The 17,417-nt window shown below is 36.2% G+C and overlaps 1 protein-coding gene across 1 annotated transcript in view; it reads left to right on the top strand.

The window, feature by feature from the left end:
* The first annotated feature begins 261 nt into the window (after positions 1-261).
* The window catches only part of LOC149531137 (uncharacterized), a 147,810-nt gene continuing 130,654 nt past the window's right edge, over positions 262-17,417 (top strand). Inside the window, exon 1 of the mRNA XM_089809355.1 lies at positions 262-671. Within this exon, the coding sequence (XP_089665481.1) occupies positions 341-671 (331 nt within the window). The 5' untranslated portion in view covers positions 262-340. The remainder of the gene's footprint in view (positions 672-17,417) is intronic.

Genomic DNA, 17,417 nt, shown 5'->3' with positions numbered 1-17,417 from the left:
TTTTGTAATTCATATATTGAAAATTTTAATTAGATACAATTATTTAGATAACTAATTAATTAATATTAAAAAACAATTATAAAACTTCTAATCCATTTCACCAAATATAAATTCAAATTATTTAAAAATTAAAAAAAAATCAAATCTTAATAACTATCTCACAATAATCGGAAGATTAATAACAATCTAAAACAATAGAACTCTAGATTAGTATCCGTTTGGATTGTAGTAGAGCATATTTAGCCTACAGGAAATTATGCCAAAATAAAAACACATTTGAAAGCTCTCCTAGTTGCCAAATCTGCTCTACCCCATAACAGTCTGAAATTGTGGAATTAAAATGGACAAGGCATACAATATATTGGCGAACAATCCTCGCGTTTTGGTGTTGGACGCAAGAAGCATTGAATCTTACAATGCAGGCCACATCAAAGGCTCCATCTGTGTTGCACTTTCAGAAGATGGCAGGACTCTGCACAAACAGGCAGGAACACATTTCGCTTCTAAATGCTGGTGGGATCGAGATGTATTGCTACTCACTTCCTCCTCGTCCTCTTCTTCTCCTGCTTCTTCTTCTTCCACTAAGAAACGCAAAATGGAGCAGTCTGACCCGGTTGCCCAGTTTTTATCAAAAGAGGGTCTTGTCAAGTCTCTCTTAGTTTTGGGCCCTGGTAAATTTTTTCTCTTTTCTTTCTCATTTCAAATTGAATGCTTCTTTTCTTTCAAACTTGGGCACTAGGTGTATATCGAAGTCCTTGAGTCAGTCATAGTTGTGCTTAAGTGTGTGAATGGGAGCATCCAATTAAGAAAACCCTCGTTTGCTTTTTTGTTTTGATTTTATCTGCAGAATGGTATGTGAATGGGTGGAACTTTCTTTATCTTGAAAAGTCTAATTTTCTTAGTTGGGTAACTTTATGTTTCTTAGTAGGAATATAGACTAATTGAATGGGTGTAGTTGCAAAATATAAGCCAACTTGGAGAGGTTGAATTGTCAGACCTCTCTTATTTTTTGTTTGCAATTCCATTCCTACTTTCAGCGGTCTTAAGAGCAATCAGGGAAAGTAGCCAGCTAAAAAAATTGAGATGTCTGATTAATTCTCAATATTTGTTGTGGACCTTATGGCATGTTTAGACTTCTTCTGAAACGGGCAATTCAATCCTTATTAAATGATGGCAGATATCTGCTCTCACCAGAAAAGGTTTTTCTTGCCTGCGATCACTGGTCAAATTATTATTGGCATTTAATTCCATAATTAAGATTAAGTGTTGGGATTAGAGTGACATAAATACAATTACATGCAAATATATCCAATATTAGAAAATAATAAAGCCCATAGAAGAGAACACAAGACACAAAGATTTAACGTTTTTCATCAAATCCTTGGGCTACGTGCACCAAACAACGAGTTCAATTTTTTCTTATTATTCAGCGATTACAACCTGATTACAATCTGTAATCTCTTATAGCTTAATGTTAATTCTGTAACTTCAAATCATACTGGTCTGATTACAGATCAGTACTGGGCTACGTCCACCAAACAACAAGTCCTATTTCTTCTTATTATTCAGTGATTACAACTTGATTATAATCTGTAATCTCATATAGCTCAATGTTAATTCTGTAACTTTAAATCATACTGGTCTGATTACAGATTGTACTGATCTGTTCTTGAATAAGATCCCTTCTAAGGTCTATATACTTGTCTTCTCTTCTTGATAGGTATCGACGTCTCTCTTGGATAACTTGATTTTTAACTAGCTAATCTATTTGGTTAGTTTAGGCATTAAACTAGTATTTTCCTTTGAAAGTCGTCGGTTTTGAGAGAGCATTCTAGGCCGACTTTGGGACATGTCCTTTGTAAGGACATGCCCCTTGATTTCTATATTTAATAGGGTTTGGTTGAAGTTTAAGGACACACAAGAATAAAAAGTCTGCTCCTTGATCAATACTGCCCTAAGACGACTTGCAAAAAATAAAAGCATTTCCAGAATTATATTTCTCTATTCACTCAAGACTGTATATTGAAGATCATTTGCAGCAAGCATAAAGAAGGTACAATCTGATTCATAACAAAATTTTGTAGAAACTTTATATGGTATCAGAGCTCTGGTAGTCGAACCTAGGCTCTACAAATTAACCGATCAGATTTTACATATCTAGCACCAATGTTCTATCTTCAATGGCATACACAATCAGACACAAGGACAGGTTGGATGGGAAAGAACACTTCGATGCTTGGAAATTCAAAATCATGATTATTATTGAAGAAAATGATGTAAAACAGTTTGTTGATTCAGCATCCAAACAAGCTGTTGTTGAACCTAATAAAATTATCTGGACTAAAGGAAACAGGAAAGCCATATAGATCATATTAGATGGAGTGAAAAATGAAATAGCACCCATGCTAACAAAACATCAAACAACATTTGATATGATGAATGCATTATTAAATGCATACGAGGTTAACAATACAACTAGAGTCCTCACACTAAAAAGATAACTAAATCATATACAAATAAAGAAGGGAGAATCGATGAATTCTTACTTCCTAAGGGTTGCCAGTCTAAGAGATGAACTTGCAAGTATAGGAACCATAATTTATGACACGAAACTAACATTGATGGCTATAGATGGATTACCAGATTCATGGGAAACATTCACACAAGGAGTAAATGCCAGAGACAATCTTCCTGACTTCAATAGACTTAAGGGAGATTGTCTTCAGGAAGAGTCTAGAAAACTTGAAAGTTGAAAATTGAAGATGAAAAACTTCATGTTCTTAACACAAATTCCTATAAAGACAAGAAGAAACACTTCAAGAAGAAAAGGGGTAATCAAAAGAATGACAAACCTAAGAAAGATCTATCCAAAATAAAATGTTTCAAATGTGAAAAGTTTGGACGCTACAGAACTAATTGCCCTGAGAATTCTAAACAACAAGTAAACTATATAAACATTACTAGGAAAGAAGATAACTATGATCCTGAGAATCATGTATTGTATTCGGCACTATCAAATGAAGTCTCAAGTAAGGCATGGGTGATTGATAGTGGATCATCCAGAAATATTACTGGATACAAAGAAACACTAGACTCTATATTTGAAGAAGTTGATGTTGAAGTTACCATCGGTGATCATTCCGCTCATTCAGTCAAAAGAATTGGGAATTGCACCTTGAAACTAAAGTCAGGTAATTCTCTACATCTCAAAGAAGTACTCTATGTACCAAGAATAAAAAAGAATCTAATCTCAGTTACAACACTTGAAGATGATGAACATAATGTTGCATTCATGGATGGTAAAGTAATGACCTGGGCTAAGAACTCCTCATTTAAGAAAACAAAATTGATTGGTTAAAGAAAGGGGTACTTGTATGAATTAAATTCAGAACCTAGTCAACCCATTCAAGCCTTAATTCATGAAGCTGCTGAAATAAATGAAATATGGCACAAAAGATTAGGACATTTAAATTTTAAAACCTTATCTACTATGGAGAAGATGGTTACTGGTTTACCTAAGTAAAATAAAGATCATTCAAGCATATGCAAAGGATGCGCTCTGGGTAAGAACACCAAAAGTCCATTTCATGATAGCACTAGAAAAACTAACAATATTTTGGAATTAATCCACTCAGATTTATGTGGACCTATGTCTGTTCCTTCTGTTGGAGGATTCTGGTACTGTATACTTTTTATAGATGACTTCTCTAAAAAAACTTGGATTTACTTCTTTAAACGTAAAGAATCAGAAAAAATCCTTAAGAGATTTAAAGAATTTAAAACTTTAACTGAAAACTTATTAGGACACAAAATTAAAACTCTTAGGACTGATAATGGAGGCAAATATACCTTAGATTTGTTTAAAGAGTTTTGTAAAGAAACAGGAATTAAGAGGGAGTATATTGTTCCTTATAACTCACAACAAAACGGGGTAGTAGAAAGGAAGAATAGGACAATAATAGAAGCAGCAAGAGCTATGATATTTGATCAAAATCTAGAATATTATCTTTGTGTAAAAGCCTCTTGTACTGCTGTCTATATTCAAAACAGAAGTCCTCACTTCTACCTAAGAGATAAAACTCCTGAAGAAGTCTTTATTTTTATTTTTATTAAAATAGTTTAAACAACATAGGAGTTCACATAGAGAGAAACAACAAAAACAACCAACCCTCACCAAAACATATTGTAGAGAGAGGAAGACAACTACACAGTAACTTTAAATTTTACAACAGATGATTATACCGCAACAAAAACTACTATTTAAACGTCTGAAGATATCCACATAGCTTGAAAGCACTTTATATTCCTTGGTGTCCAACATCCTTCTGGTAGGGAAAGTCCCCCTGATCAGTAGCAATAGGACCCACTGTACTAGTTCCCCATCCACTACCCTTCTGATTTTGATGTTCCTCGTCCTTACTAGCAGAGTCCAAGTGATAGTTACCTAGGAGCACACTCAGATCATCAATTTTCTCCTTGGTAAGAAAACTTTGATATTTGGTAATATATTGCACAGCTTTAACTTCATCTTTAAAGATTTGAATGACCTCGTCATGCATCAGCTTCATGAATCTGGATCTTGGGATCTCCAAGCAAAAAGATACCTATGACATTATGTGAAAATGGGCAAGTTTAAGATTAAACTCAGTAGGGCACCTTCTGATGTTCTGAAAAATTTCCTTCTTCCTGTCTTTCCAAAGAAGCCATAGTACTTCACCAATTAGAGCATACCAAAATTTGTTTATAAAAGGATCAAAAGACTTAACATATCCAGCCAAAATTTAACACCATGACTTGCTGTTCCATTCAATAGGGGAACCAAAAAAAAATAGCCCAGATCTTCTTGGCATAAAGACACTCAAAAAACACATGCTCAAAATTTTCAGTCTGGTTACATAAACTACAAATAATGGGATTAATATTAATGGCTGACAAAACAGACCCAATAGCAAGCTTCGTAATCAACAATAACCATCTAAAATGAATGATTTTTTTCTCACAAGGACTACTCCAAAAATACTCAAAAAAGAATTGCTAGTTAGAGAAAGGACATTGAAACCCCCAACAATTAACTACACGCAAAAGTAGAGATTTATCACATTTAAACATACCATATATCTACTTAGTAGTAGTGCTATCAATACTTTTACCATCCTTCCACTTCATATTCCTGATAGACGCATCACAATTCAAAATTTTACCAACTTTTTCGTTACCGATCTATATGTTTTCTTTTGCGATCTAGGAATCTCATACTTCTTGGACAAATCATCCCAAGACCCCACCTTCTTATTAACCAACAGATCACTAATCAATGAGATACCTTTGTCATTCCATTTCTTGGCCGAGCAACTTTGAGTAAGAGCAAGAGGTTTATTGTTCAAGTATAAACCCCACCAAATTGACCTGTCAGCAACCACATATTTAGGAGCGCCTCCGGCAACATTCCTACAAGAGATGAACTCCTGCACTTGTGTCCAGGAAAACCAAAGAGAATTAAAAACTTTAGTACCAAAAATCTTCATCTTGAAGTTCCCCAAAATGATGTCCTAGAAAGGGATTTGTAATGTCCCCATTTTAGCAGTTGACCAAGTGTGTGCGCGTTAGCTTTGTTCTACATGGTCCCGAGGGCTAACAAAGGGTTTAATGGGATCCTGGAGTGTTTTGGCCTAGTCATTTCCAGTTTGGGCCAAAACGAAGTTGATTTACTCAGTTTCAGGCATACTATTTTTAATAAGTCGGCAGGACACAATGCAGGTCAATTTTAGTGATTGGATTTGATACTCCTCGGTGAGAGCTTTCCGATGAGCTATCACTTGCATTATTCGGAGTCCGATTGCTAATACAATTTAATGCCTGAAGTTTTATTAAAGTAACGTCTAATTTAATTGTAAAATATTAAAGTGTTACTTTAATATTTATTTTATGGGGATGTGTACCCAAGGGAGACATAAGGGGTATTTTAATATATGTTTTATATATTACACATCTTTTATCCCACATTGCCCATATGAGTTGAGCGGACCCTTGGAAATAGAATAAAAGGAAGCATTTGTGGCTTCATTAGACAGGTTGAATATGAGAAGAAATTGGTGTGTGAGTTGCAGCTCCGTTCTTGGCATTTGAGGACGTTTATCCTCTCTTGTAACATTCTAGACGTCATTCCCTTGGGGTTTGGCTTTTGAAATTCTTTGTTATCGGCTTCATAATCAAGCAGTTTAGTTGCATTTCCAACTACAGGCAGATTTGGTATTTTGCTCATATCTTCTTCACTACTTGTTCGACGCTTATGCCGCTTGGAGGAAATGATATTATGAAGGTAGTGGACTGATTGAAGGACAAAGCACTATAGCAGCAAGTTCGAAAGCATGGGCTGGAGTATTATGTCAATAATGCTGAAGTAATTAGTGAGTTGATAAATCTGCGATGTATTTGGTTTTATGAATTCTGAAAATAACATTTTATTGGCAGCAGTTCATTTCCACTTTGCATATTATTGTAGTTTCTCTCTTGTTTATGTTATATGATACCAATTCCATGCACAAAACACAACAAACAAATAAACATTTGATTTCCGGAGTTATAAGGGGTTTAAAACATTAAACGGAGAAATAAGAGGTTGAATGCAAACTGTTTGACATAATTCCTTTCAGCAATTTGGTTTAGTTTTTTGGGACATTCAGGGGTGCCCATTACAGGATTTTTTCCCATAGCTTACTTTTTCTAATAACACACTGTTCAACATTGTTTCTCACTAGAACCTTCCAAGGCTCATTCCCCCAGAACGCTTTGTAGATCCACTTAGCCGCAAGGGCCATCCCTTGAACTCTAATATCCTTTAAACCCAACCACCAAGATGCCTAGGAAGGAAGCACCATTCCCATTTAACACAGTGTCTATTCCTAGAGCCCATACCATCTAACCACAGAAATTCCCTAAGAATTCTCTCAAGAAGATTAAACTGAGACTTAGCAAACAATCAAGTAGAGGCAAAAAAAGGTGTTGGGAAGCAAGAACTTTTTGAACAACCTGCACTTCCTGCCAAGGATAGGGAATGAGTTTGCCATCTCATGTGTTTCCTATTCATTTTACTGAAAAACCAATTCCACATGTCAGAGAAGGAGGGTTCCAAAGAAAAGGGAATACGCAAGTATCTAGTAATAGTTTTTGGTCCAGTCCAATTCCATCCCATATTAGTCAACCAATCAGGAGGGACATCCTTCCACCCTAAAACAACAGATTTGTGTGGAGCCACTTTGGCCCTGGAAGCAAGATAGAAAAAATTGAGCCTATTCAAAGACAAAGAGAAGTTACCCTTAGAAAGTTCTAGATAGAGAGCAGTGTCATCAGCAAATTGAGCATTAATCAACTCTTCAGAATTGGGGAGAGTAATGCCCTTCATAGGAGGACCCAAAGATGTATCCCTGAGAATATAGAAAAGAGCATCAGCTGCAATCACAAAAAGGGCTGGCACAATAGGGCACCCCTGCCTAATAGATCTCTATGATACAATAGGTTCTGGTAGCTCTTCATTAACATCAATAACAGTGGAAGAGTCTTGAAACAATTTTTTTATCCAATTGTAGAAGTAGGGAGGAAACCCGAATGCATCAAGCATTCCACAGATAAATGGCCACTCAACTCTATCATAAGCTTTTCCAAAATCTAGCAAAACCATAGCCACATTATGCCTACCAGCTTTTGCCCAATTCATAGCCTCCCAACTTGTGATAAGATTCTCCATTATGTATCTCCCTTTTATAAAACTGGTTTGAGTAACTGACACCATATTTTTGGTGACATCCACAATTCTTCTAGCCAGGACTTTTGCAATAATTTTATAGGACAAGTTAAGAAGTGTAATAGGCCTCCAATTTTTAACTAGAGTTTTGTCCCTAGCCTTCGGAAGTAGTTTGATAACTCCTCTATTCACACTGCTTCCAAGAGAGCCAAAATCAAAGGCATCATTATAAAACCTCAACAGTTCTTCACTAATCCAATCCATATTCTCTTTGTAGAATTCAACTAGGAGACCGTCAAGCCCTGGTGATTTATCATTAACCATTGCTCTAATAGCATCTTGAATCTCCAGTAGAGAAATGTCCTTGTTTTAAATTTTCCTTCTCAATATCTGATACCTTCCTGGGAATCATTTTCATATAGTCCTTCAAAGCTTCTTTTTGTAGAGGTCCATAATCTGATGTAAATAGATCAGAGTAAAAACTGAAAAAAGCATTGCTGATAGCCCTAGGGTCATTCAACCTTGTATTGTCCATTTGAATCTCTTCAATTCTCTCAGTCTTTTGTTTTGCCCTAATAAGATTGAAAAAAAATTTCGAACCAGAATTCCCATCTCTCAACCAGTTCATCTTAGCCCTGATCTTTAACCCTTGGATCTTATGCCTTTTGCAATATTCTCAGCTGATGTTTGACTGAAGATGATTTCTGAAGAAGAGCGGGATTCTCCTGCTTATTTTGGACAGAATATTCCGTTTTATTTAACTCCCTTTGGAGAGCATTCTCCTCTTCATTTCTATCTCTAACAGTTTTTTCCCAATAATTTGAAACACTTTTCTCCAACTTTCAACTAAATGATTCCATTGTTTAACTGGCCTTAGGGACTGGTTACACATTTTTGATAAGAATGTGACCATTCTAATAGCTTCTTTGTTGTTTGCGTCTTTGAGCAGCGAGGTGTTAATTAAAATTTTTTCTTCCTCTGTATGTCATTACTATTAATTCCATCTTGATTAATGGCAATTTTTGCTTGAAGAGGAGAGCAGTTAGAAATCTCAGCAGGACTCACTACAATTGGAGAGTGTCCTTTCTCATTAAGATAGGAAAAAAACACACCTTCAGTGTACACCCTATCCAGTCTGCAAAATACTCGATTGCGGCCATCTTGGTTGTTATTCCAAGTAAACCATATATCCTTAAATTCACCTTTTCTGTTTTCAATGGGGTCAATAAGATTGAAACACCTTTTGAATTTCATCCAAAAGTACTGCTCATTGCCCTTCCATGAGTGTTTCAACCCACCCTGTTTATCACAGCTATGTTTGAGCATGTTAAAATCCCTTGTAAAAATCCATTTTGCTTTAGGCAGTCCAACTGAACACCATTCCCATAGCTTAGCTCTCTCTCTATAATCATTTGACGCATAAATGTTCCAAACTCCAATATGAGTATCCTTAATAGTAAAAGACACCTAAATTGCCCTCTGACAAGGTGAACAACCATATTGATCAATGACATCAATCCACTTAGGTCCTACTAGAATAACAACACCACCTTTACCCTTCTCGTGCTTAGAGTGGAATCCAATGGCTTTATCCCACAAAAATTTAACCACACAAGAAGCTTGAAATCCAACCACTTTTATTTTTTGAAGGCAAATGATGTCTTTCTCTTTAATTTTATTACACCATTTCGTAACCAAGTACTTTCTCTCAAACATTTTTAGACCTCTAACATTCCAGCTATGAAGGCTAATCATCATAATACTTGAGATTATTTGGAAGGAGGCTTCTGAGCCTTGTACAATCTATTAAAACAATTCAGGATGGCATTTTTGCTCCCATCACTAATAGAACCAATCATTTTTTCATGTCTTCCTTTTTTTTCTAACCACTTCAGTGAATTGTCCTCTTGAATCTGTATTCACATCTCCTTGAGCCACAAGTGCGGAAGTGTCATGTCCCCTTTCTAGCGACATGATTCCTACAGTAGATTTGCTTATCATCGACTCTCATAGGCAAATGATTTTGGAGAGAGAGTCCTACTATTGCTAGATGATTGCATTTTGCTCTCGAATCCTACATCCAGTAAGTTGGGGCCTACATGTTCTAATGTTGAATTGAGATTGCACTTTTAATTTTATAAAGTTATTTATTTAATTTTATAAAGTTATTTAATAATAAAGTGCATTATAATAAGATATTATAAAAGACGTTTCTAGAAGCTTCCAGTGACTTCTCAAAAAAGTGAATAAATAGAGGACAGGAGGTACCCATTTGGGACAAGCAGCTTTGTGGATTCGACTTCTATTTCAGATTGGAGCAATTTGTAGTCATTTGGTCTGCAAATTCTCAAATTATCTCTGGGAACGAAAACTCCCATTGATAAGCAATTTTGAGGGTGTGAAATATCACCCGAATTATTGCAAGTTGGAAGTGATATTATAGTCACTTCACCAGGGCAGAAATCTGTGGCCTAAGGCCAATTTTTGAAGACCGTTACATTGAAGACTGTTAGCAATGATGGACTTGATTGGTTGCAGTAGTTAAATCGAAGAAGGGAAACCAAGGCTCTCAGAATTGTGATGCAACATCCATGGAGTCTCGCCGAGGGTATTAGAGGAATCAGAGAGTGGCAAGTGAACTTGAATCATCTCCTCTCACAGAGAAACGTGCGGAATTCGATCAGGCACAGTTGAGGGTTACGAATTATATGAAATCGCACAAGTCAGCAGCGTTGGTAGGCGGTCAAGGAAATGTTTTAAATCATCAGCGACCATCACCAATTTGGAGTTAGGAAATCGCAAACTTGAATAATTCCGCAGGTGTAAATATAACTCCTTGCAAGGATAAATGTGGTCTTTTTCCAGACCCGGCGGAGGGCGATTTGCAGCTCGATTTGCATTGGGTGATTCACTTGATTAGCTAGAACAACTTCAGAGCTCATTCCGATTCAGATCCGGCCAGTTTCGTCACCATAGCTGGAGCAATTGTGCACAGGCCCGAACAATAGGTTGTAAAAGGTTGGCGGTATCAACATTCTTTCCCGATTGTATAAGGGAGAGTTTGGACAGATCCGACAATCTCATGGAGACGGCAAATTTAGGTTTTTGATATTGTTCTAGTTATAAATATTCAGTCCGAGCTCTGTTATTCAATTATTGGATTGTTATTGAATATTGAAAGGATTTGATTGAAATAAGATTCTTTCCTGAATATTGTTGGTATTATTATTTATTACATCTTGTTACATCTATATCACTTGGTGAATTTGCTAGAGACAATACAAACTAACGGTTACATGTCAAGTATTTGACGAATTGTCACAGTCCAGTATTGTTTTTTTGGTGACCCATATAGTGAGGGTTACTACAGGAAGCACCAACCTCCTTAGAATTACCACAAGGGTCTTTAAGGAAACTAGCTCTCTCCTTAATAGTTTTAATAGCAAGTTGTTGTGCATTCAACTAGGCAGAGATCCCATTAGATTTATCGAGTTTCTTACCCCCAGCTGTAACTAGAGCCAGGATGACTCTCACAAGAAGTATGAGAAGTATCTTCGGCTGGAATATCCACGAAATCCCTGTCATAGAGAGGATTATCCAATGTAACAAACGCACCACAATTTGTTGTCTCAACCTCAGAAAAAACCTTCAGAGCCTGAGATTGAGTAGGGCCGCGACTATCCCCATTATCAATATCATTAGAACACTGTGCCGTTCCATCCACATTCTCAACCACAACTTCCTTGCTCAATGGTGTAGGATTATTACCAAGCTTAACATTAACTTTAGCCTTATCAGCATGTAATTTAAATGGTCGGGCAATGTTTTTTCATATGACTGCTAAGCTTATAGTGAAAACAAGCATGGAGATTACCCAACAAAGAGACATCCCATGAGAAATTCTCACCTTCTAGGTCTAAAGAAATAATATGAGGGAAAACAACATTAGGAGAAAGTGCAAGAAGAATATGAGCATTCAAATGAGGCAAAGTAATCCTTGACTCAATCTACAAAACATCTCCAAGAGGACTTAAAATATGGGAAATAAAAGGCCAAAATTCGGCCTATAAATTTTTAATCTCCACCCAATTCGGTGTGGGTCTTTCAATAACTTTATCAAAATTCTCATTCGGAGACCATGCATATGCTCTAAACAGAGAATGACCCACATTCCATAAACCTTTTTTTAGAATTCTTTCCTGCTATTATGACTTCTTTCCTGCTATTATGACTTTTTAAGAAAATAACAAAAAGCCCTTTTTCAATCATTCTGCAGAAACTAACATGCAAACCAAATTTCTTGCGCTAAACAACATTTAATCAATCATCAAGGAATTTACGAGATGGCAATGTATTCAGATCTAAACACACAAAAAAAAATAGTAATATTCTTTAACCTAGATTGCTTTGCTCCAACCGCCTTAACCATATCATCATTGGGAGACAGGGTTAGGGTTTTCAAACCATTAGATGAGGCCCTACCTAGATGCTCGCTTCGGGGTTCTACCTGCAACACTGGAAGCCTATCCACCTCCATCGGCTGCGGCCCCGCCCTCTCCCTTAGGGCACTCTGCAAAAAAACTTTTTCAAATACCTCAAATCTAGCAGATTCAAGGCATTTAGGAAATGAATCTTCTGCGAGCACAACCTTGTAGGATGGCTTGTCTACATTCTTATCAAGGGCCAAACTGTCATTAATAACTTTAGCAGCACATTCCTTCTCATCATTCTTCTCATTATTTCTCGACTCCTCAAGGCTATCATTAACCAAAGTGAAATTGTCCTCCTGCATAGCAACATTAACATTTACTCCTTTGGGTGTGTTATCTGGATTGGTGTTTAAAACATGCTCCGTCTCAGGCTCACATGCGTGAGCCATCGAAGGGGCCGAATAGTCCCAACCCTAACTAACAAAAACAAAGACAGCAAGGCAAGAAAGACCACGCGTGACTAGACCTCAGTTAACGAAAGGGAACCACAGCAAACAAAGACACACGTCAAGGCAAAAAAGTGACACCAGACTCACACCACGCTAGTGTAGTGGTTTTGTAGAGCCGTACACCCTTGGTCGAATGACTGCCGTACGGAGTTGCAGACTGCCCAACGCTCAAACTTTTTCTATAATTTCTCCTGAAGAAATCTTTACTAAGGTTAAACCTAATATAAGTCATCTTAGGATTTTTGGGTGCCCAGTATACATACATGTTCCAAAAGAAAAGAGAACTAAGTTAGAACCCTTCGAGAGGAAAGGTATTTTTGTAGGGTATACAAAAACATCTAAAGCATATAGGATTTTCATACTTGGTCAGAAAAATATTCAATTTAGTAGGGATGTAATTTTTGAAAAAGATTTAGCATTCAAAAGAGCCCTAAAATCTGGAGATCCCTCTCCCTTACCTAGTTCTAAAGAAGATACTGAATCTAAGTCTCAGAGGGAGAACATTGTAGAAATTGAAGATGAAATTCAAAATCTCAATCTTGAAAAAACTCAAAATTCTAAGAAAAGACCACTTTGGGCTATTAATACAGTAGAGGAAGCACAAGACTTCGCTGCACCATTTGGAACAGTCAGAGAAAGCAAAAGACCCAAAAGATTTTCTAGTTATGCAACAAACATGAATGATTTGTCTAAATTAGAACCAACCAATGTTTCAGATGCTATTAAACATACAACTTGGAAGGATGCTATGACGGAAGAATACCAATCCATTATGAAGAATGATGTTTGGGAAATTGTTCCAAGACTTGAAGGAAAATTAGTTGCTTCTTCCCAGTGGATATTTAAAATAAAGTATGCTGCTGACAGTAGCATTGAAAAATATAAAGCTAGATTTGTAGCCAGGGGATTCTCTCAGAAAGAAGGGATTGATTATGAGAAACCTTTGCTCTTGTTGCCAGATACACTCTATAAGAGCAGTCCTAGCTATTTCAGCATTGAAGGGATGGAAAGTACATCAGATGGATGTAAAAACAATATTTCTGAATGGAAAGATTACAGAAGAGTTATATCTGGAGCAACTTGAAGGATTTGAAACTCATAACCCTAAAGGTTTTGTTTGCAGGCTTAAGAAAGCTCTCTATGGACTTAAACAGGCTCTGAGGGCATGGTATGATAGAATTGATAAGTATCTCACAGTCTTAGGATTCTCCAAGAATGAAGCTGATCCAAATCTATATTATAAAAGAGATGAAGATGATATGGTAATCTTGATACTGTATGTTGATGATTTACTAATAACAGGTGATGATCATCTCATAGATCAATGCAAGAAAGATCTAATTAGAGAATTTGAGATGAAAGATTTGGGACCCCTTCATTACTTTCTAGGATTGGAAGTATGGCAGAACTGATAGCATCACACTTAATCAAGAAAAGTATAGATTAGATATCTTGAAGAGATTTGGAATGTGGAATTGCAAGTCTATGTCTTCTCCAATGGAGACTAATCTACATAAACTTAAAGAAGCAGCAACAGAATCACCTTCCATAGATTCCACTCTCTTCAGACAAATGATTGGGTCCCTTATGTACTTGGTAAATAGAAGACTTGATATTTGCTATGCTGTTAATGCCTTAAGTTAGTTTATGTATGAGCCAAAGGAGATTCACCTAGTTGCAGTGAAACAAGTTATGAGATACTTACAATGCACTCTTAACCTTGGGCTCAAATATGAGAAAGTTGACTTCAATTTACATGGATTCACAGACTCAGATTAGGGTGAAAGTGTCAAGGATAGGAAAAGTACTTCAGGATGCTGTTTCAGTTTAGGATTAGCAATGATATCATGGATATACAAAAAGTAGTCATCAGTAGCACAAAGTTCCACAGAAGTTGAATACATTGCAGCAACAATGGCCTCTTGGGAAGCAGTTTGGCTTAGAAAGTTGCTTGTGGGATTATTTGGTCAAGCCACAGGTCCTACGATTATTCATTGTGATACTCAAAGTTTCATCAAGCTTTCTGTGAATCCGATTTTTCATGACAAGTCCAAGTATATTGAAATTCCTTACCATTATGTTAGAGATATGGTAGATAGGAATACTGTAAAATTAGAATACATTTGTGCTGTAAATTAGACAACAGATATTCTTACCAAACCTCTCTCTCTCTCTCTCGTGAAGATAGATCACTCCAAAAAAAGATTTGGTATGGTTGAATTATGAAACATTTTGCATTCTGTAAATTATTAATAAAATAATTTTATTGTCAGGCCATTCACTGTTATGGGCTCCACCATTTTGTATTCATTATTTAAGAGGTGACGATCTCTAAGATAATGAACACTATTATAAAAGACATAATGAGAAATGACGATTTCTTAGATAATGTGCTGAACAGTAGAGATCTACTGTAAGATTTAGATGAGTTCAAGATCACATTGTGATGTAGACATTTCTATGTCTATGAGTCACAAATTGGATAAATGAAGAATTTAATTATTCTCTAGATATTATCCTGTGTTTTGGTAGATCTTAAACTCAAGATTATGTTGTGATATAGGACTACCAGTACCTATGAGTCACAACTTGGATAAATGAAGAATTTAGTCATTCTTCGGATTTTATCCTATTTGTTGCATTCCATGCAAAACTGACATCACTAGTATAAGTGATAAGTCATATCACAAGATGGAATATGACTTAGTATCATGTGTTCAACGATACCACATGCTAAGAAGATTCAGATAGATATAGAGTATCAATCTTTGCTTGTTCATCTTAATTGATGTTCCTAGATATGATATCTCTTAGTATGATTATCAAGTTAAGAGGGAGGTTAATTTTGTAACTTTAAATCATATTGGTTTGATTATAGATCATACTGATCTGTTCTTGAATTAGATCCCTTCGAAGGTCTATATACTTGTTTTCTCTTCTTGATAGGTATCAACATCTCTCTTGGATAACTTGGTTTTTAACTAACTAATCTATTTGATTAGTTTAGGCATTAAACTAATATTTTCTTTGGAAAGTCACCAGTTTTGAGAGAGCATTCCAGGCCGACTTTGGAAGGGACATGTCCTTTGTAAGGACATGCCCCTTGATTTCTATATTTAATAGGTTGTGGTTGAAGTTTAAGGACACACAAGAATAACAAGTCTGCTCCTTGATCAATACTGCCCTAAGACGACTTGCAGAAAATAAAAGCATTTCCAGAATTATATTTCTCCATTCACTCAAGATCGTATATTGAAGATCATCTGCAGCAGGCATAAAGAAGGTACAATCTAAGTCTGATTCATAACAGAATTTTGTAGAAACTTTACCCTCAATACCACCGCAAGAAGCTACTATCTCATTACACATTACAAAATCCCTAACCCTAAGCCATTTTATACAAGCTTCTTATTGCTTACAAAATCAGGGCTATAATAATTGCAACATGTCGGCCCCTTCGAAAAATAGCCCCAATTGTTCTTTTCTGTTGGGGCTACTGCCCCCGAATCCCCAAGAGTTGTGGGCTATTTCACCTCGGTGAGGATACATAGAAAGTGTACAGTACTTACTTGATCGGTCACCACAAGCTAACAATCTCCCACTTGGCGACTGATGAGGCTCCACCTAAGCAACATTAAGAACCTAGAGCTTAGGTGAGCTTTTGTACTATGTCATATCTGATTGGTATTAATATTTTTCAAAAATCATAGGTAAAGGTGTCATTGATGTAGAATTTGGGTGCTTGGGCAATCCTGCACAACCAAAATGAGTGAAATCAGCAACAAATTTTACACAATATAATATTCTGATTTCTTCACACATATTCATTCATTCAGTAGATATTTGTAGGAAATATATGTCCTATATTTAGGAGAGTTTTTATAACAAATCTCTGACATAGGTTACAACGGTATAAAAAACTAAAACAACTAAACAAACATCATTGTTGTATTCTAAAGACTAGTTATGGAACATGAATGATGTAATATTCCCAACAACTCCCATATTGTATCATTTTCCAAATGGGATAAGGGGACCAAAAATACTTAATGACCACCTTTAGTATTTAATAATGTGAGTAAGGACATACACACCTTCTTGTGACAAGCAACAGTAGAACGAACTTATCAACGCTTATTGTGCTTTCATCCAAGGATAGGGACAAACATATACCCATCGATCCAAGGATAGGGACTAACACCTATATCTAGGTCTTACATCAAATTGGAACAAACACATCTATCCAATGTTAAGGTTATGCACAGGGACACACTTCTTCTTGCAACAATTATGATTGTGAACAAACACTTCCAATCACTTACATCATTTCATGAACAGGGACAAACACATCCATTCATGAGCAACCAAGAAATTTGATTGGGGACATACACATCTAACCAAAACATAATTGTTGCATGTGCAAACACCATTATAGATCATCCCACTTCAATAAAAAATGATATGAGACAGTTGCTTTTTCCATTTGGAAACTGATCTTGGCCTTAGAAATTTTGGTATAGATAGTTTTGTCACTATTGCTATTTCATGGCCCCATTGCTAGTGACTAACGGGAGGTTGTTGAATGTCCTCGAACCACCTATGCCTCCGTCCTATGGTTAGTTTACTACTTAGCGAATTTGTCTTTTGAAACTCATTTCACAGTTGTGAGAGAGGATTACATCTTCCCCCTTTTATGTAAATCTTTTCACAGGGAGTGTCAAGTACCACCAATCATGC

The sequence above is a fragment of the Cupressus sempervirens genome, chromosome 11 (assembly GCF_028749045.1).
Source record: "Cupressus sempervirens isolate cs-2001-9-10 chromosome 11, ASM2874904v1, whole genome shotgun sequence".
NCBI classification, from domain to species: Eukaryota; Viridiplantae; Streptophyta; class Pinopsida; order Cupressales; family Cupressaceae; genus Cupressus; species Cupressus sempervirens.
This window is presented reverse-complemented; position numbering and strand designations above follow the sequence as displayed.